The following is a 21,688-nucleotide window of genomic DNA, read 5'->3' on the forward strand; positions in this document are numbered from 1 at the left end:
GCGAGATGTTTGGTGTCAGAGTCCATAGCTCTGTTTACTCTAGCCGTATTTCTGATAACGAGAGTATGATAGACAGTGTCTTCACAAGAAATGATATTTTTTCAAGTTCCGCAGTAATTCCCTGTGTAGCTCATGGCCCTTAACCAAGATGGCTGAGACAGAGTCAGTATCCGCTCTAGCTGCCGGAAATGTATACGCCTCTATGGTCCAAAAGGCTCTTTCGCGGTGCGTTTCTGACGACTTCCGGCGGCTCCTCTCGCGGGGATTGGCTGTTGGCTGCGTTGCGGCTAAGCTCGTGTGCGGTGGTGGTGTCGGCAGCGGCTGCAGCGAGAGAGTTTGGCGCGATGGTGAGAAAGGCCTCAGCGGCTCCCCGATTCCCCGGCCTTTGGGGCGATCCCAACCCTATTCATCTTTTCCCCACCCCATCCAGGTCGAGCGTGCACCTCCCTGGCCCCCCAGTTTGTGACTGGATCCTTCCCCTTCCCGCCGCGGACACGCTTGGCCTGGCACTAGGCCCCGGAGCCCGGGTCCGCCCTGCGTTTGCGCGCCCGCCTGCGGGCTCCGGCGAGCCGTGCGGTGTGGAGAATGTGCTTTGTCCCAGTTGCTCCTTGGTAGAGGCAGGCGTGGGGATGCTGCTCACTCCCTCCATACTCCCTGGCCCAGTGTGGGAACAATGGCCGAGGGATGTCTGACAAACCTTTCCCCAGAGCTGACAGATTGGGTGTACTACACCCAGCGTGTGGGCCGGGAGGGTTCGTCTTTGCTTTGTGTGTGCTTTCTCAGCCCCTCTCTTTTGCTTTTCTGTGCTCTGCCTTTAAATACACACGTAACGTATTTTTCTCTTTTCCAAGACCCCAGATGCCTGACCTGGCGTTTCTCCCAGCCCTCAGTCTTGTTCGTACTCATTCTCTTGGGACTGAAAGCGGAAAAGATAGGCTTAGCTGAGGGTCCAGGTTCCTTCAGATCTGATCGGGGTGGTAGTGGAGTGAGTGGGTATTTATTTTGCATTTTTTATTATATTCCACCAAAAAGGAGATGGTCCACAGGGATCATGAGGAGTCATGGCTACTTCCACACTTCAGCTTTCGTTTTCTGATTGCTGCACTTAGTGTTAACAAGTTACACAGCTGTTGTTAGCAAGGAACTTTTTGAGGTTGTACTTTTCTGAATTGGGACGTTTCAGTGTGTGATCAAGCATGGTTTCCCAGAGAACCACCAGGAATTAAGAGAGACTGGGTTTCCAGTTCTTGTTTTGTCGTAACTAACAATGTGAACTTGGACAAGTGTTTTCATCTCTGAGTTTCCTTCTTTCCCTGCCTTTTATGTCACTATTTGGTATTGTGCTATAATGCTTAAAATCTCAGGAAGTGACAGCAATTAATAACCCATTCTTATTGTGCAAATATCAGTGATAATTCCTTCTCAATCCAAGTAGCATTAAAAATTAGAATTTGTGTATAAAACAAATAATTATTGGTTCAACGATCTTTTTTTTTAAGATTTTGTTTATTTATTTGACAAACAGATCACAAGTAGGCAGAGACAGGCAGAGGGGGGGGAAGCAGGCTTCCTGCTGAGCAGAGAGCCCGATGTGGGGCTCCTTGTGGGGCTCGATCCCAGGACCCTGAGACCATGACCCAAGCCGAAGGCAGAGGATTTAACCCATTGAGTCACCCAGGCACCCCTGGTTCAATGGTCTTAAATACCTTTGGCTTTATTAAAAATAAAAACTTTGGGTGCAAGGCGTTTTTTGGTTTTTATTGTTTTGATAGTTTGGGAGAAGCATTTGAAGCTATGGGCAAATTGTATGTATTGTTTTGTAGCAGTAGAATGATTCTTAGAGTTCATGTGTGTGAGACTTTTAGTTAGTAATGCAAGATTATTCGTTAAAGTAATTCACTTGTGCCTGGTATCAGAGAGAATAAGGATTTTGCTAAGGTAATTCTGTATACCTCTTCCTGATTTAGGTTTTGCAATTTTATTTTTCTGTTGTGAGAAATTTAAACACATATGTATATGCTTGTATGTACTTATATTGTGCATATGTATTTGTTTTTTAATAAAACCAAATGGCTTTGAAAATAGCTCCAGAAAGAAGAAAGGGATCAAAATTGATTTGGGAAGTTTTATGATCTTAAAATGTTAATAAGAAAGCACTGCCACTTAAAAATAATACTCGTTTTGGTTACAGATTTGTAAATTTTGTCATTTTTTTTGTTCTTAGTAGTTTTTAATCCTCATCTTTGCGTACTAAGTATTGATAATACTGAGCTTTGTCAGAGGTTCATTTTAAGACTGTAAAAATTAGCGTAGTGAATAGCCATTTCCATATCTTTACTCTTTTAAGTAAATTAGTCCCTCAGTTTGCATTAGAATGAGAACAAAATTAATATAGTAGCAACTGGTGTGGCTAATGTACAGAGCGAGAGCCATACTGCCGGAATGCTAGTGTGGTTTCTATAAAATTATTTTCTTCTCAACATGTGACCCATCATAACTACTGTTTTTTGAGTAGGTGACTTAGAAAATATGCTGTGTAACAGTCTAATAAAATGCTTTCTCTGGTTTATAATGCCTGTTTAACAAAGGCCTTGACTGCTCAGGTCATTATAGGTGAAAATTACCCTTTATCTCTTGTCACCAACGTCTATTTTTATCTCACATCCTCTCAAACTTTTCATCAGGGGCGCCTGGTGGCTCAGTCGGTAAGAGTCTGCCTTCAGCTCAGGTCATGATCCCAGCGTCCTGGGACCGAGCCCCACATTGGGTTCCCAGGAAGCCTGCATCTCCCTCTCCCACTCCCACTCCCCCTGCTTGTATTCCTTCTCGCTTTCACTTTCTGTCAAATAAATAAATAAAATCTTTGAGGGGAAAAAAGGTTTTCATCAGATTGAGTTGGTTCTTGATGGGGAGGGAGGAATATGAACAATTTCTTTGCTTTTTATATAGTGTTCAGAGTACTGGGTTTTTTGTTTTTTGTTTTTTTTTTAAAGATTTTATTTATTTATTTGACAGAGAGAAATCACAAGTAGATGGAGAGGCAGGCTCCCTGCTGAGCAGAGAGCCCGATGTGGGACTCGATCCCAGGACCCTGAGATCATGACCTGAGCCGAAGGCAGCGGCTTAACCCACTGAGCCACCCAGGCGCCCGTACTGGGGTTTTTTGATGCTTATTCAGAAACTCTAGGCCTCAACTATCAGTTCCAATATCTTTTTTTTTTTTTTTTAAGATTTTATTTATTTTATTTGACAGATAGAGATCACAAGTAGGTAGACAGGCAGAGAGAGAGGGAGGAGGAAGCAGGCTCCCTGCTGAGCAGAGAGCTGGATGCAGGGCTCCATCCCAGGACCCTGGGATCATGACCCGAGCCGAAGGCAGAGGCCTCAACCCACTGAGCCACCCAGGCGCCCCCAGTTCCAATATCTTGATGCTTAACAATTCTTACCACTTCAAAACAGTTTGGGGGACCTGCCATAAAGGATTTTTGGGACCCCAAAAAGTAAAAGAGAAAAATATGAATAGTTAGAGGATTGTGTTTACAATGAGGTTGCATCATACTTGGATTTAATTAATTGACCTTACACACTTGGCAAAAGATTGGAAGGGGCCATAATTTCAATAGACCAGTAGTTGGAGACATTTTTGGTTGTCAGTTTTGTTCAGGAAGGAGCAGCAGGGGGTTCAAGTGCTATTGGTATTTAGTGGGAATAAGCCAGGGATGCTTCTAAACATCCTACCATGCACAGGACTACCTCTGTAAGGAGAACCCTTCAAGCCCAGATTGTAAAAGTGCAGAGATTGAGAAACTGAAATAGACCCACTAACAAAAATGTGCCCCCCACTGAGCATGATGAGGTGGAAGATGTGAAGTCTGTCTGCTGTTGGAGGCATATTCACAGTCATCACAGTGTGCTCATCTATTTCGTGTGATTCTAGTGTTTAAAAATACTTGATTTGGGGTGCCTGGGTGGCTCAGTGGGTTAAAGCTTCTGCCTTCGGCTCATGTCATCATGATCCCTGGGTCCTGGGATCGAGCCCCATGTTGGGCTCCTTGCTCGGTGGGCCTGCTTCTTCCTCTCCCTCTGCCTGCTGCTCACCACTGCTGTGCTCTCTGTCAAATAAATGAATAAAATCTTTTTTTTTTTTTAATGTGATTTTGAGACTCTTAAGGTGAGTCATCTACTGAGTGAATAGTTTAATGGTTTTTCTAGGGTAATGTTAACTCTAATAATTTTATACTGCCCATTTATCTTCTGTCTTCATGTTGGAGTCTAAGCCCTGGCTAAGAGGTGACTCCACTGTTGTGCCAAGGTTGGAAAAAACATAAATCAGATCCAGTGCTTACAGTCACAATAGTGTTTCCCCTTTTCTACTTTTATCAGCCTCCATCTGAGTTTTTATTTTTATTTTTAAAAAAAAATTTTTTATTTATTTGACAGAGATCATAAGTAGGCAGAGAGGCAGGTAGAGAGAGAGGGGAGGAAGCAGGCTCCCCGCTGAGCAGAGAGCCCCATCTGAGTTTTTATTAAGATACTTAATAAGGGGCGCCTGGGTGGCTCAGTGGGTTTAAGCCGCTGCCTTCGGCTCAGGTCATGATCTCAGGGTCCTGGGATTGAGTCCCGCATCGGGCTCTCTGCTCGGCGGGGAGCCTGCTTCCTCCTCTCTCTCTGCCTGCCTCTCTGCCTACTTGTGATCTCTCTCTGTCAAATAAATTTTAAAAAAAGAAAGAGACTTAATAAGGCTAGAGATAGAAAGTGACCAGTAGAGCTCGAAAACTAAGTGCGTTTATGATCTGGTTGGGGAGAATGATAGGAAAGAAAAAAAGAGTACAACGTAGTTTATGCTGAATGCTTACAGGGAGTAGGTCCAGCAGTTGCAGAAAGCAGCCCTTAAGGTCTGGGAGACCTTACAGAGAAGAGACCTTAGGGAGAAGCTGGCAGTCCACCTTCTGACACCACGCTTGCATGAAGGCATAAATGTAGGATGAGCACCCTAATTAATAATATTTTAATAACCAATGGTCATTGTGTCATGGCTGAGGATTTTACATCATACTATGAATTTCTCAAATATGAGTTGGAAATTTATGTTGAAATCACTTTTCCCCCTGCAGTCTCACACCATTTTGCTGGTACAGCCTACCAAGAGGCCAGAAGGCAGAACTTACGCTGACTATGAATCTGTGAATGAATGCATGGAGGGTGAGTTTAAACACTAATTAAGAGTTTTTATTTTTGTTTTCCTGACATTCACATTAGAACATGTCTCATTTAGGAACTGGGCTTGTTTTTTCTCCAGACTTCTTGAATTATTAATTTGAACAGGAAAGGAAGATATTAAGGACCTTATTTGTTGAATGTTCAAGCATTGATTATATATATTATCTTTTTGCTGCAAATATTTTTTTATCCAGCTCATGATTACAATGAATGACTTTTTTTTTAACAATGAATGACTTTATGAAGCCTCCCTTTGTTATGTTGATATCCCATTGTTTATTGTGATATGTAAATATCAGTTACTCCTTATGTATTGTGGTTAAACTCAAGCACTATAGAGTTGTTAAGACCAGCTCTAGGGATATCTTCAGAACCTTAATAGGTTCTAATGTCTGGTCATTGAACAAATAAACTTTAAAAGCTGTTGAGGTTTGGTTATACTCCATCAGAGTGTTAGAAACTAAAAATTAGCTCAGAGAATAAAAGCAAATGGAAACAAATAAGTATAATTTATTGTGCATTTGATAAGCTGACACCACCCTGAAGGGAACTATTAGCCCTTAATGTTTCTTTACTCAGTAAACCATTAGATGAGAGGGTATAGATTGGATCATCACAAATTGGATTCATCCTTACATTTAATCATCATCTCAAGTAAACCAGTTGTGCACATTCTGCACCGTTTTTAGCAGTTGTCCATTCTTTATTTCTTCCTATAAAGCTTTTATATTCTCTGTTTTTGCTGCTGGGCATGTCTGAATTTGTTGATTACCCAAAACTAACTGGGTTAGCCTTAAAATCTGTCCTTATAAAGCCAACAGTGGGTAGATCTGTGGGGAAAAAAACTAGTAATAATTAGAGACATCTTCTAGGTAGTTGGCACCCTGCCTTTTTGATTGCAGATTCTCTTAATGTTAAAAGAAGAGCAGCTCTTGTTCTTCCTTCCATTTCAGGACCCTTTCTCTGCTGACCATTATGGTGGACTTTGTGCACGTGCTGCCTTGGCACATTAGGGCCTTAACTGTATTACCATGTCTTCGCTTCTGCAGTACCCTGCCAACCTCTGCTGATTTTAGTGAAGCCTGTTTTTTTTCTTTCTAATTAATGCACTTTATTTCTAGAGCAGTTTAAGATTTACAGAAGAAAATAGAAAATGTAAAGTTCCCATGTACTTCCTTTCCCCACCTCCACAATTTCCCCCATTAATAAGACCTTGGTGTGGTATGTTTGTTACATTGATAAACCTAATTTTTTTTTTTAAGATTTTATTTATTTATTTGACAGACAGAGATCACAAGTAGGCAGAGAGGAGTTAGCAGGCTCCCCACAGAGCAGAGAGCCCCACGCGGGGCTCGATCCCAGGACCCTGGGATCATGACCTGAGCCGAAGGCAGAGGTCACCCACTGAGCCACCCAGGCGCCCCAACCCAATATTTTTTTAAGGATTATTTACTTGAGAGAGAGCATGCAAGCACAAGCAGAGGATGGGGCAGAGGGAGAAGCAGACTACCTGCTGAACAGGGAGCCAGACATGGGGCTTGATCCCAGGACCCTGAGATCATGACCTAAGCCAAAGGCAGATGCTTAACCAAATGAGTCACCCAGGTGCCCCATGAACCCAGTATGGATACAGTGACTAACTAAAGTCTGTTATTATTAACTAAAGCTCATTCTTAATGTTGTACAGTTCTTTGGGTTTGACCGAATGCATAACATACACCCATTGGTACAGTATCATACAGAACAATTTTCAGTTACCCTAAAAATTCCTGTGCTCAACCTGTTCATCCCTCCTCCCCAGTTCACCCTTTGCCCCCGACAACTGTTGGTCTTATTATCACCTCCTTAGTTTTGCCTTTTCCAGAATGTCATAGAATTGGAGTCATTACCATATGTAGCCCTTTCATACTGGCTTATTTCACTCAGCAGTATGCATTTGAGGCTCTTCCATGTCTTTTTAAATTAATAGATTTAGTTTCTTTCCAGTAGTTGTAAGTTTATAGGAAAATTGAAAAGTACAGAGAATTCCATCACACCCTTTCTTCTCTACCTTGTCCTTCCAGTTTCCCCTACCACATCCTGTTTCACTGTGGTACATTAGTTACAATTGTAGAAGCAGTACTGATACATTATTATTGACTAAAAGGCCATAGTTTACATTAGTGTCCAGCCTTTGCTTCAGACATTTTATGGGTTTTGGCATATATAATTACAGGTATCTACCATTTACTGATCTAAAAATCTCTAGTGCTTCACCTATTCCTTCCCCTAAACTTCTGGCAGCCACTGATCTTTTTAATGTCTCCATAGCATCATCACCTTTCCAAAATGTCATGTAGTTGAAGTTCTGCAGTGTATAGCTTTTTCAAGTTGGCTTTTTCACAAAATAGTGGTTTTTTTGTTTGTTTTAAAAGATTTTATTTATTTATTTATTAGAGCACAAGCCAGGGGAGGGGCAGAGGAAGAGAGACAAACAGACTCCCCACTGAGCAGGGCTTCCCAGGGCCCTGAGACCATGATCTGAGTCGAAGTCAGACATTTAACCAGTGGAGCCACCCAGGTGCCCCCAAGAGTGTACTTTTAAGAATTTTCAGTATCTTGGGACGCCTGGGTGGCGCAGTTGGTTAAACGACTGCCTCCGGCTCAGGGCGTGATCCTGGAGTCCTAGGATCGAGTCCCACATCAGGCTCCCAGCTCCATGGGGAGTCTGCTTCTCCCTCTGACCTTCTCCTCGCTCATGCTCTCTCTCACTGTCTCTCTCTCTCAAATAAATAAAATAAAATCTTAAAAAAAAAAAGAATTTTCAGTATCTTTTGATGGCCTGAAAGCTCTTTTCTTTTTATTGCTGAGTGATCCATCATTTGAAAATACCACAGTTTGGTTATCCATTTGCCTACTGAAGGACATAGTAATTGCTTCTGGTATTGGCAGTTATGATAAAGCTGCTACAAACATTTGAGTGCAGGTTTCTGTGTGGACCTATTTTCAACCCCTTTGGGTAAATACTGAGGAATGTGATTGTTGCAGCATATGGTAAGATTGTGTTTAACTTGGTAGAAAGCTGACAAACTGTCTTCAGATGTGGCTGTACCATGTTGCATCCTCACCAGCAATGAATGAGAATCCCCATTGCTCCACATCCTTCGCAGCATTTGGTGCTGTCATTGTTTCGAATTTCTGCCATTCTAATAGGTAGATAGTGATACCTCATTTTAATTTTTAGTTTTCTAACGACATGATGTGGAGTATCTTTTCATCATGCTTATTTGCCATCTGTTTATCTTCCTTGGTGAGCTATCTGTTCAGATCCCTTGCCCACTTTTTAATTGAGGTGTTTGGTTTTTTTGATTGTTGAGTTTTATGAGTTCTTTGTATATTTTGCATGCTAGTCCTATATCAGATGTATGTTTTGCAGAGATTTTCTCTCAGTCTGTGGCTTGTCTTTTCACTTTCTTAATAGTGCGCTTTGAAGCACAAAAGGTTTAAATTTTGATGAACTCCAATTTATTTTTTTTTTCTTCTAATGGTTTTGGTGCCATATCTGAGAATCCACTGCGATGTTCAAAGTCATGAAAATCTGTGCCTGTATTTTCTTTCAGGAGTGTTATAGTTTAGGCTTTTACAGTTAAGTGTCTGGGCCATTTATGATGTGAAGTGTGGGCCCTACTTTATTCTTTTGCATGTGACTCTCCAGCTGTCATAGCACCATTTGTTGAAAATTCTGTTCTTTCTTTTCAAGTTTTGTCTTTGTATCCTGGTCAAAAAGCAATTGACTGGGGCACCTGGGTGGTTCAGTGGGTTAAAGCCTCTGCCTTCTGCTCAGGTCATGATCCGAGAGTCCTGGGATGGAGCCCCACATCAGGCTCTCTGCTCAGCAGGGAGCCTACTTACCCCTGTCTGTCTCTGCCTGCCTCTCTGCCTACTTGTGATCTCTGTCTGTCAAATAAATAAATAAATAACAATCTTTTTCTGGAAAAAAAGGGGCAATTGACTATAAATGTGAGGGTTTATTCGCAGACCCTCTTTTCTTTTCCATTGATCTGTATACCCATACTTAATGTGGAAGCAGTACCACACTCTTTGTTAGTGTGGTTTCATAGTAAAGTTTTGGAATTGGTAATTGTGAGTCTTCCAGCTTTGTTCTTTTTCAAGATCCTTTGGGTTATCCTGGGCTTTTTGTATTTTCATATCAAATTTAAGATCAGCTTGTCAATTTCTGCAAAACTAGGTTGGATTTTGATAGAGATTACATTGAATTTATAGATAATTTTGGAGGTCATTACCATCTTCTTTTTTTTTTTTTTTTTTTTTTTTTTTTTTGAGATTTATTTATTTATTAGAGAGCATGAGTGGGGGTGGGGAGCAGATTCCCTGCTGAACAGGAGACTGATGAGGGGCTCAGATCTCAGAACCCTGAGATCGTGTCCTGAGCTGAAATCAAGAGTTGGATGCTTGGGCGCCTGGGTGGCTCAGTGGGTTAAGCCGCTGCCTTCGGCTCAGGTCATGATCTCAGGGTCCTGGGATCGAGTCCCGCATCGGGCTCTCTGCTCAGCAGGGAGCCTGCTTCCCTCTCTCTCTCTCTGCCTGCCTCTCTGTCTACTTGTAATCTCTGTCTGTCAAATAAACAAATAAAATCTTTTAAAAAAAAAAAAAAAAAGAGTTGGATGCTTAACTGACCCACCCAGGTGTCTCTGTGGAGCATTACCGTCTTAATATTAAGTCTCATGATCCATGAATACTAGATCTTCAAATACTTGAAATCTTTACTTTCAGTGACATTTTGTAGTTTTCAGTGTATATTCTATGCTTTTTTTATTAAATTTATTCCAAAGAATTTTATTTTAGTTTAAGATTTTATTTATTTATTTGACACAGAGAGTGACAGATTATAAGTAGGCAAAACAGAAGGCAGAGAGAGGGGGGAGAAGCAGGCTTCCTGCTGAGCAGGGAGCCTGATGGGGGATCGATCCTGGGACCCTGAGATCATGACCTAGGCCGAAGGCAGAGGCTTAACCCACTGAGCCACCCAGACGCCCCCCGAAAGAATTTTATTTTTTGGTGCTGTTGTACATGGAGCTGTTTTCCTTTTTTTTTTTTTTTTTTCCTTAAGATTTTATTTATTTATTTGACAGAGAGAAAGGGAAGCAGGCTGGATATAAAAAGTGGAGAGTTAGCGTGTCATGCAGCAGCACTGATTTAATGACTAGAGATAAAAAGAACAAACAGGTGTTTGAACAAAGTCTGACATTCTTAACACATTTTATTACATTGGTTGGAATGCTCTAAATCCATGAAAGCCTTTGAGAAAATCTCCAATTCCCAACCCTTTAAAAAAGTGTGTTGAGCTCCACACCCCGCCCCCAACCCCAAAAAAAGAGAAAAAGAAAAAGTAGAAAAAACAGAGAAGTAATGATCTGGACAGATAGACAACAGCATGCCTTAGTTCCTCTCATGTCCCCAACTGCTATCTGATGAAGAATTCTCAGAAAGCAGATGTTTTAAAAATTCATATACAATCTCACCAGTGTAAAAAACCATAACAACACTGATCTGGTGCCTCAGCTCACTCCTTGCAGACCATTTTTTAAAATTCCTAAGGTGTAGTTATACATTTCACATGCGTTTGTGAGATATGTAAACATTATATTTATATCCCACATGAGTCAAGCTTAAGGTTTCTTAAATACTGTGTGGCACTAGAAACTTCATGTTGTTACCAAGTCAGTATTAGTATTAAGCGAATGGATTCTACAATGAAATACCATAGACATTTACTGAAAACCGATATGAAAGTCTGGCCCAGGAAGACCAGAGCAGAAATGTGCCATTTTCTTGATTTAAAATGGTCAAGTGTTTTTTTGTTTTGTTTTTGTTTTTAAAAAGGCTCTAAGCACTGTTTGAGACAAGTATGTATAAGAAGCTTTTCTGTGTGTGCTGACTTTATCATGACAACTTTAGCTGATTCTTTATGGGATGCACACCTTCAGCAGTGCACAAGAGAAATAAACTTTGGAAAAGGCAATTTCTTGGGTTTCGAAGGACCGTATTCTGGGAAGTACTTCAGAGGAACGGACAGTAATTCCAGGATTATAGTCAGGAAGGACCAGAAGACTTCAGGAGATGCTTCAGCTTCTTCTAGATTTTGGATGTTGAATAAGCCACTGAAGTGTGAATCTGTATTATCCTTTTCTTTGCAAGAAATTGAATAGCAGCAAATTTCTCTATCCTGATTAGCAGACAGGTTCATTTTTTCAGTTAGCTGTTTCTCAACCAAGGCATTAGGAAGATCTCTCTTGTTTTCCAAGTGCTAGCACTGGAATTCCTTGTAACTGTGGTGTTTATCTAGAAGATTATGAAGTTCATTCCGAGAGGCTTCTATCTTTTCACGATCAGCAGCATCTGTCGTATAAACAGTGGCATTGACTCCTCTGCATTACCGTTCCCACATGCCCCAGAATCGGGATTGTCCTCCTATGTCCCAAATCTTTATTGTGATGTTACCTTTAGTTACTTTCCTTACATTAAAGCCCACTGTGGGTACCATATCTTCTCTGAACTGACCTGACGTGATGACATTGACGGACGAAGGTGGTCTTGCCCGAGTACTGCAGCCCCACCAGCATCAGCTCCATCTTCTCTTTCCAGAAGAGTGAGCAAAACCAGTCCAGCGGATGGGAGTTGAGCGCCAACATGATGGCTGCTGGGAGGGCAGGAGGACAGCAGCAGCGACGGCTCCCACGTGAACAGGCCTCAGCCCTGACCCCTCAATGTCTCCTCGGGGCCGAGGCGCACCATTGGCAGACACCCATTTTGCTGATTTTTATTTCCTTTCTACTTCGACCTTTCTGTTCAGTAACTCATGAGTAATCTCTCTGATCACAGTGTGGTGTGCCAGTACCAGTCAAAAACCCTAACTCGAGAGCTCTTCATAGCTCTTTAGTTGAATGTTACTTCTTTTTAAGATTTTTTTTTTTTTAATTTTATTTATTTATAAGAGAGAGAGAGGGAGAGAGCACAGGCAGACAGAATGGCACGCAGAGGCAGAGGGAGAAGCAGGCTCCCTGCTGAGCAAGGAGCCCGATGTGGGACTCAATCCCAGGACGCCGGGATCATGACCTGAGCCAAAGGCAGCTGCTTAACCAACTGAGCCACCCAGGCGTCCCTTTTTTTTTAAGATTTTATTTATTTATTTGACACACAGAGAGTACAAGAAGGCAGAGAGGTAGGCAGTGGGGGAGGGGGAAGCAGGCTCCCTGCTGAGCAGAGAGCCCAATGTGGGGCTCAGTCCCAGGACCCTGGGATCATGACCCAAGCCAAAGGCAGAGGCTCAACCCACTGAGCCACCCAGGCGCACCATACTTTTTTTTTTATAATATTACTTTCTGTTGGGAAATTTACTAAGTCAATTTATAGGTACATGAAGGACCTGAGTGTAAAGGATAAGACATGTTTTCCCAGATGACATTTATTCGCTTGTTCATTCATCATAGGGTATTAAAAGCATTTGTTAGTGGGAATTGACAGAAAAGGTTATTTTTCCATTGTGTGGGAACAAGAGTATGTCACTGAATAAAATTTAAATAATGTCCTCTTTAGATAATTAATTTGTGTTTTCTGTCAGTGACTTCATTCATTTTATTGTGTTTTTATGATTTATATTTGAGTACTTACATGCACTTACACGTGCTAATAATGCTTTTATATGCACCATTTTGCAAAACCTTCACCATAGCTCCATCAAGAATATTGTTATCCTCACCATTTGACAAGTAGGGTTCTGGGGACGGAGTCAGTAGTAAAAGTCAGAGCTAGAATTCAAGTCTCTGAATCCAGAGACCCGTCTCTTAAGAACTCTTAACAAAATCTCTTCCTGGGTGCCAGTTTTTTGCTCATTTGTTTTTGCATTGTATCAAAATTTGAAAGCGGGATAGAAAGCCTGTTTGTCATCCTTCATTCCCAAATGTGCTGTTTTTCTTTATTTATTCTGAGTCTTTAGGAATATTTGTTTATTGAAAAACCTGGTGAGACCCACACTGTCCTCACTTGTTTGAACTCTCATATGACAAGCCTTTAAAGTTCTTTTAGACCTAGTGGCTTGAAGTAATCATTTTATTTTATTAAGGCATAAAATACTGAACATTCTGGCAAATAGATAAAATTAAAAGAAATTTGCTAGTGCCAAACTAAAACGAAAGTGACCAACTTACTGTTCTTTTCCCAGCCTTTTTTTTTTTTTTTAAGATTTCATTTATTTATTTACTTACTTATTTGTCAGAGAGAGAGAGAGCAAGCTTGTGCACAAGCAGGCAGAGAGGCAGGCAGAGGCGGAGAGAGAAGCAGTAAGCAAGGAGCCCGATGTGAAGCTCGATCCTGGGACCCTGGGATCGTGACCTGAGCCAAAGGCAGTGGCTTAACCAACTGAGCCACCCAGGCATCCCACTCCCAGCCTAACTTTATAAAAATAAAGTATTATGGAGGTCCCTGACTGGTTGATCTCAGGGTTGTAGGCTCAAGCCCCACACTGGGTGTAGAGATTACTTTAGAAAGTTAAATCCTTAAAAAAATACTATGGCATTGCTATATATATGTTATATATATGCTGTTCATATCTAAAGTTTATACAGTTGTAAGATCGTGTTTTTTCTCCTCTCATAGGTGTTTGTAAAATGTATGAAGAACATCTGAAGAGAATGAATCCCAACAGCCCCTCTATCACATATGATATCAGTCAGTTGTTTGATTTTATTGACGATCTGGCAGACCTCAGCTGCCTTGTGTAAGTATTAGCCACCATATCTCTTAAGGTGTATTTTTCTGTTGTTCATCCAGCTGTTTGAGGTGATTTATGGTATTGTGAGGTCACTCTGTGCCTGACACTGGTCTTTGCATTTTGACTACTATGTAGTGATATTTCATCTACATATGGCTGATAAGTTAATTTGGCAACATAAACTTACAGGCGCAGGAGAAGCTTGAGAATTTTGCTAATTGATGGCAATTGGTATGCAGAGAGAATGCTGAGAAGTTCAAAGTCTTGATCTTGGTTTCTTAAACCAGAGTCATTTGTTTTAGGGAGTGGGGTTTTTGGGGTTTTTTGTTTTGTTTTGGGTTTGGTTTGGTTTTAGGTTTTTTTTGTTTGTTTGTTTGTTTGTTTTTAAAGATTTTATTTATTTATTTGACAGAGAGAAATCACAAGTAGATGGAGAGGCAGGCAGAGAGAGAAAGAGGGAAGCAGGCTCCCTGCTGAGCAGAGAGCCAAGAAACCTGAGAACATGACCTGAGCCAAAGGCAGTGGCTTAACCCACTGAGCCACCCAGGCGCCCCTGGTTTTAGTTTTTTTTGTTTGTTTTTTTTTTTTTTCTCCCTCAAAGTCTTTGTCCTAAAGAAGTTGACTTTGGGTTAAAACTAAGATGACTCTGTTTTCATGACAAAGGAAAAATGAGAATACCTTATAATGAGATGATCTTTAGTCATCAGGTGCTTAAATATTACATGCCAGATACTTCCTAGAAGCAAATATGTTTTTGAAATATATACATCTTATTCACAGGCACTTCATGTGACTCCTGGATTATAGCTGGGGCCAGACCAGGACTTGCTGTTTCACCAGTGACTCCTGTTGAAAACTTGTGTTTTGTTGGAATATTTGAGTTTTACTTAGCTAACTCAAAACATTCCAGTGATTCAGGTCTGGTCTTTAATGAAATATATTATTAAAGGGGTTTTTATTTATTGTTTTTTGTTTTTAAAGATTTTATTTAAGAGCGAGCATGAGTGACATGACAGCACAACTGAGGGCAAGGGGCAAAGGAAGAGGGTCAAGCAGACGCCCCGCTGAACACAGAGTCCTACGCAGGACTCAGTCCCAGGACCCTAAGAACATGACCTGAACTGAAGTCAGATGCATAACCACCGCCCAGGCGCCCCAGTGTGAAAGTTTTATTGGGGCACCTAGTTGGCTTAGTCAGTTAAGCATCTGACTCTTGATTTTTGTCTCCGGTCATGATCTCAGGGACTCAGGATTGAGCCCTGCATTGGGCTCCGTGCTTAGTGTGGTATCTGATTCTCCCTCTCCCTCTGCTTCTCCCCCGCCACTGTGCACTTCCCTCACCCCAAATAATTAAATCTTAAGTCTGTCCCGCCCTGATACAGTTCTGAAAGAATTCTGTTCTTGTTTTAGTTGTTCTCCAGTATTGATTATAAATATTGTAGTCTATTGTACCATATCTGATAGTAGACTAGGTTAACCCTTATTTAATTAGGAAGCACAAAAAAAGAATATTCAGAGAAAATTATTTAACTTTTTTTAGTATTTCTCATTATAACAGAAGGAGATTAGTAAGCCCTTATTTTATTTTATTTTTTTTGTTAAGCATTTTGTAAAAGTAGAAGATTTATGCATTTTTAATAAACCAGATTCTGACCTTATTATTCAGGGGAAGAATATGATAGTGGTATAAAACGTTCCTTCTTTTGAGTTTGTCGTGCCAGTAGTTGGAGCATAGATTCCTAGCTCAGTAGTTAAGAATGAGGACTCTTGTTCAGGAGTGTTTTAAGCTTCTGCTGCCTGCCCAAATCACTGAGCTAGTTGCTGGTTCTTTGGTTTCCTCCTTTGTAAAAAGAAAGAGGAGGTAATGGTATCTACTCACAGGGCACCTAGGTTGCTCAGTTGGTTAAGCATCTGGTTTGGCTCAAGTCATGACCCCAAGGTCCTGGGATCAAGCCCTGCATCAGGCTCCAAGCTCAGCAGGGAGTCTGCTTTTCAGATAAATTTTTAAAAAGTAGTATCCACACATAGGGCTGTAATAAGGATTAAGTGAGTTGATTCAGATAAGTTATCTTATAACTTTATATATAATGATAAATTAGATATTTTGTTTTTCTAAAGTATCCCTAAGGTTGGTGGGTTTTTTAATTTTTAATTTTTTTTTTTAAGGCAAAGTGCATCTTTGTCTCTTGGATGCCATGTAGTGTTTCTACCACATGGTGCACATGCCTTTGAGACACTGAAGTGATTTGTATTTGTGCAAACTCTGGTTACTTATGGTCTGCTTTTTTATACTCTAGCCTTAGTTTTTTACCCCAAAAATGATTTTAATGCTTAACCAATGAGATTTCAGTGGTAGGTCACCTGGAATGTTTGTACTTAGTCTTGTACAGATACCCTGAGTGGTTGGCTATTCATTGATACGTTGGCCTCAGGATGCCTGGAGTCCACGGGAGTCTCATTGCTAATGCTGCCAGTCCTGGCTCTCCTGACCCTCCTCTTCTGATTAGAACTATTTTGAAGCTTGTTACGTCTTCCAGTAATTCTGTACGAGTCTGTAGTATGATTTACCTTAAAAAGCAAATCCTGGGGGCACCTGGGTGGCTCAGTGGGTTAAGCCTCTGCCTTCGGCTTGGGTCATGATCTCAGGGTCTTGGGATCGAGCCCCACATCGGGCTCTCTGCTTGTTGGGGAGCCTGCTTCCTCCTCTCTCTGCCTGCCTCTCTGTCTACTTGTGATCTCTCTCTCTCTCTCTCTGTCAAATAAATAAATAAAATATCTTTAAAATAAATAAATAAATAATCCTGGGGCACCTGGGTGGCTGTCAGTTATGCTTCTGTGTTCGGCTCAGGTCATGATCCTGGCGTCCTGGCATTGAGCCCTGAGTTGGGCTCCCTGCTCAGCGGAGAGTCTGCTTCTCCCTCTCTGCTCCTTCCCTTGCTTCTGCACTCGTGTGCTACTCTCTTTCAAATAAATAAATAAACTCTTTTTTAAAAGGGGAAATCCTGAGATAGAGGTTAAAAGATTTCCTTAACACTTTATAGGGAAGAAGTCTAAATAGTAGTAACATGTTTTTTTAAGATGTTTTAGTTAATTCTAAAGAAATTTAGCAAATCTCAAGTTTGTACCAGTGTTTAGTTTTTGTATTTTAATAATAAACCGTAAAAGTTGTAACTAGACAGGAGGAAGAACTCAGTTTCTGGTCTCCTATGTCAAGAAGTAGATGTGTAACACATTGAGCATTTAACTTAAGGTTTCTAGACCTTGGTTTCTTTTTCTGCTATAAAATTGTATTTGGTGGTCTAAAGTTCCCATCACATAAAATTCAGCAGTGATGTGAGCGGCTCTTTCTATGTTTTCATTAAGTTCATGTATAAACATGCCCACCTGTACCATCATGGGCCTATAATTTAGGGTTTTAAAAACACAACAGTTGGGTGCTTGGGTGGCTCAGTGGGTTAAGCCTCAGCCTTTGGCTCAGGTCATGATCTCAGGGTCCTGGGATCGAGCCCCACATCGGGCTCTCTGCTCAGCGGGGAGCCTGCTTTCCCCTCTCTCTCTGTCTGCTGCTCTGCCTACTTGTGTTCGTTCTCTCTCTCTCTCTCTCTCTCTCTCTCTGTCAAATAAATATATAAATAAATAAACTTTTTAAAATAAATAAATAAATAAAAACACAACAGTGATTGACCATTATAACTATTTCTACCTTTCTGTCCCTCAGTTACCGAGCTGATACCCAGACATACCAGCCCTATAACAAAGACTGGATTAAAGAGAAGATCTATGTGCTCCTTCGTCGGCAGGCTCAACAGGCCGGGAAATAGTTGAGTTGGAAGCAGTAGGGGGATGGGGGTGGGCTTGGAACACAGGTGTGTACAGCGTGCTGTAGTGGAAGTTTTGTATTATAGTAATCCTGTTTCCATTTTGGTATACTCCAGCCAGGATTGAATGTATTAGATGAAATGTGAGAATCTTGTTCAATCTGAAACCCCCTTTGCCCCCTTCCTTCCCATCTTTTTTTTTTTTTTTTTTTTTACTTAAACATTTTAATGATAATTTAGATGGAGGTTGTTTGTCAGTTAATGTTGGTTCCAATCCTTCAAACTGTTCATATCTACTTTATAACATTCACTGTACTAACCCTTCTTCAGGTTGGGGTGGGGGCGTGGTGACAGTTTAGTTATGTCCTCAAGATAAAGTCTTAGTGAAAAAATGAATAAATGTTCTTTAGTTATATTTTCCCCTTGAGTGTTTTTTTTCTTGGTCTCTGAACATTGAATTTCCTTAGCATCAGTTTCAAAACCATTAGGCTGCCACACAAAGAATTTGGAGAAACCTTTTATGTATGTATTGAGTACATTTCACTGTGGTTTATTTGAAGCTAACAAGCTTTCCCCTCCTTTTTCCAGGCTAATAAGTAAGTCTTGGTTGTAGCTCCAAGGTTTGTACTTGCTGTTGATGCAAATGTTACGCAGGGTTTTTCTGGTGACGTAGCGGGTCTGCAGCAGCAGCCAAGTTAGTTCTTCATTTTGGTAATGTACTCTTTCTGGGAGCTTCTTGTGCCCTTCTCATAGCCTTCAGCAGTTGAACACTGTTTACCACTTTTGTATGAAAGTGTGAGGGTGACGGAGAGACCAAAGAAAAGGACAAGATAATCTTGCTTTTTTAATGGAAAGAGTGTTGATCTCATTGTGACTTGAACATACACTGTACGGTACCTCCAGTCATCCCAAATGTGCAAACATTCCCCAATTCTGCTGTTCTCACACTTCGCCAACAGCCAGTATCTTTACACACTCCCTAAGATTGGCATTTTCTTTGGAGGCTTTGTGATTGGCCTTCCCCATGTCCCTAGCCCTACTTCCACATTAGAGCCTTAACTATTTTGCTTATTTTATGCAGAATGAAATTCTGAGTTCGTAGTTTTGTGTGCTCACTTTATCTGTAGATTAGTTTTTCTATTAAGAAATGTCATCTCTGGGGCACCTGGGCGGCTCAGTAAGTTAAGCGGCTGCCTTTGACTCAGGTCGTGATCCCAGGGTCCTGGGATGGAACCTCCTGTTGGGCTCCTGCTTGGCAGGGAGTCTGCTTCTCCCTCTTTCTCTGCCTGCTGCTCTGCCTACTTATGCTCTCTATCAAATAAATAAATAAAATCTTTTTAAAAATGTCATCACTGTACCAAAGGATCATTAAAATTAGGGTGCTTGGGGGCAGTTGGGTGGCTCAGTCATTAAGCATCTTTCCCCAACTCAGGTCATGATCCTGGGGTCCTGATATTGAGCCCTGCACAGCTTCCCTGCTGAGCAGGAGCCTCCCTGCTACTCCGTCTCCTACTTTCCCTGCCTGTGCTCCCTCTCTTGCTGGTCTCTGTCAAATAAATAAATAAAATCTTTTTTAAAAAATTAGGGTGCTTGGCATGCCTGGGTGGTTCAGTCGGTTGTGTCTGCCTTTGCTTCATCACTGATCTGAAGTCGGGGGATCAAGCCCCACATCGGACTCTCTGTTCAGCAGGGAGTCTGCTTCTCCCTCTCCCTCTGCTCCTCCTCCCTGCTTGTGCTCTCTCTCTCTCAAAGTCTTCTAAAAAATAAAAATTGAATTAAGGGGCATAACTTACTAAGTTACATATAGCTGTGGTTAATATTTCACTGTGAGTCAGCCAGATTTTAAAGCTTAAATGCTCTCAGTGAAAAAGGAATAGATCCAACAATAAGTCAGATTTTCCTGCTTTTCATTTGGTCTGTCCTGCCAATATAGTTTTATTTCTGTAACAAATGTGATCTTGGCTTCAGTTTTTGAAAAAAAAAACTCTAGAGCACATCTGAAGGGAATGGGACCCCTTGATACTCAGATACAATACAGTTTCTAATACTGGTCTTGCAGAGGGAAATACTATTTTCTAAGGAAAGTGGAAAACATCTGGGTCCTAGATAGTGGAAAACATCTGGGTCCTAGATTTGGGGTGATGAGAGCAAAAGGGAGGGAAGCAGTATTTCGGATCATATTTTATAAGGCTTAAGGAAGAATAGGACTGGAATAAATGTGGAAGTAGACATTTATGTCCAGAATCACACAGAAAAGGAACAGAAGGAGACTTTCACCGTGGAGGTGAAGTCTGATAAAACCTTCAGTGGTTTGGCCAAGCTCCAGCCACCCTTCCTCTCTTGTTAAGTTGGTGTATTGATTGGCCTTTTCCTAACCACAAGGAATACAGGTCTGATTACTGTTCATACAATAATATTTCACACTACCACCTACAAGTGAAACCTACAGACAAATTACAAAATCCTTGATTCTCTTCTCCATCTTATTTTATATACCTGAGCATTTCTAAGATATTTCTTGACAAAGCTCCTCCTCAGCATTTGATCTAAAAGGTTAAAGGAGAGTAAAAGGGGGATTTTTAACTGTCTCACTTCCCTGGCAGTTCTTTTTTTTTTTTTTTTTTTAAAGATTTTATTTATTTATTTGACAGAGATCACAAGTAGGCAGAGAGGCAGGCAGAGAGAGAGAGAGAGAGGGAAGCAGGCTCCCTGCTGAGCAGAGAGCCCGATGCGGGACTCGATCCCAGGACCCTGAGATCATGACCTGAGCCGAAGGCAGCGGCTTAACCCACTGAGCCACCCAGGCGCCCTCCCTGGCAGTTCTTGAGTTAATAATATTTGCAGCACCTTACTAAATGCCTTGGGCGGTGCTTGGACAGGTTATGCATCTTACTCCTGTCATTTGCATTGGGAGTGCTGGGGCCTCTTTTCCTTCCAGCAGCAGACTAGACTGTAAGAAGGAGCGTGGGGCGGTTAGTATGACATCAGCCTCATAACAGTTTGGCCCTTCCTTTATCAAACTTGTTTTTACTAATTTTTCAAAGATCAGAATGAGAATCGGCCAAAATAAATGAACTGTTAAATTTCATTACGTTTGTACAGATACATTTAGAAGAAAGATGATTAACTTGTGTGTTGGTGTAAAGCTCCTAACATTACGCCTTAGACATAGCATTTCCTACTTAGGAAACATTGACATACATCTTCTTTAATCCACACAGCAGCCCTTTGAAGTTGGAAATAATTGTTCCTCTATTAATGGTGAGAAAATAGGTTCAGATTGTTCAAGTCCCTCACCCAGATCACACAGCATAACCACAGAGATTTCGCTAGCTGAGAAAGACATGGTCTTAACCTCAGATTTTTTTTTTTTTCTTAAAGATTTTATTTATTTATTTGACAGAGAGATCACAAGTAGGCAGAGAGGCAGGCAGAGAGAGAGAGGAGGAAGCAGGCTCCCTGCTGAGCAGAGAGCCCGATGCGGGACTCGATCCCAGGACCCTGAGATCATGACCTGAGCCGAAGGCAGCGGCTTAACCCACTGAGCCACCCAGGCGCCCCTTAACCTCAGATCTTGAGGTGAGTAGGGCCCCCCAGAACGAATAGCTGTGAGCTAAATAATGGATCCCTGCCTGTCAAAGGCAGCTTTTTAGATTCCTAAGACCTGAATAGATCTCATTTGTCACCCGTTCAATCAAAAGCATACAAGACAGGGCGCCTGGGTGGCTCAGTGGGTTAAGCCGCTGCCTTCGGCTCAGGTCATGATCTCAGGGTCCTGGGATCGAGTCCCGCATCGGGCTCTCTGCTCAGCAGGGAACCTGCTTCCTCCTCTCTCTCTCTGCCTGCCTCTCTGCCTACTTGTGATCTCTCTCTGTCAAAT

At 41.5% G+C, this 21,688-nt stretch overlaps 1 protein-coding gene and 1 pseudogene across 1 annotated transcript; one reads left to right on the forward strand and one right to left on the reverse strand.

Moving 5' to 3' along the window:
• Positions 1 to 203: 203 nt before the first annotated feature.
• Positions 204 to 18,223, forward strand: ERH (ERH mRNA splicing and mitosis factor). The gene is made up of 4 exons (XM_044230707.1): positions 204 to 347; positions 5,115 to 5,202; positions 13,876 to 13,996; positions 17,709 to 18,223. Exons 1-4 carry the CDS (start codon positions 345 to 347, stop codon positions 17,809 to 17,811), a joined length of 315 nt encoding a protein of 104 aa, XP_044086642.1. The 5' UTR covers positions 204 to 344; the 3' UTR covers positions 17,812 to 18,223.
• On the reverse strand, positions 11,210 to 12,242 carry LOC122893583 (annotated as a pseudogene).
• Positions 18,224 to 21,688: the final 3,465 nt, after the last annotated feature.

Source organism: Neovison vison, chromosome 13, assembly GCF_020171115.1.
Source record: "Neovison vison isolate M4711 chromosome 13, ASM_NN_V1, whole genome shotgun sequence".
Taxonomy (NCBI): Eukaryota; Metazoa; Chordata; class Mammalia; order Carnivora; family Mustelidae; genus Neogale; species Neogale vison.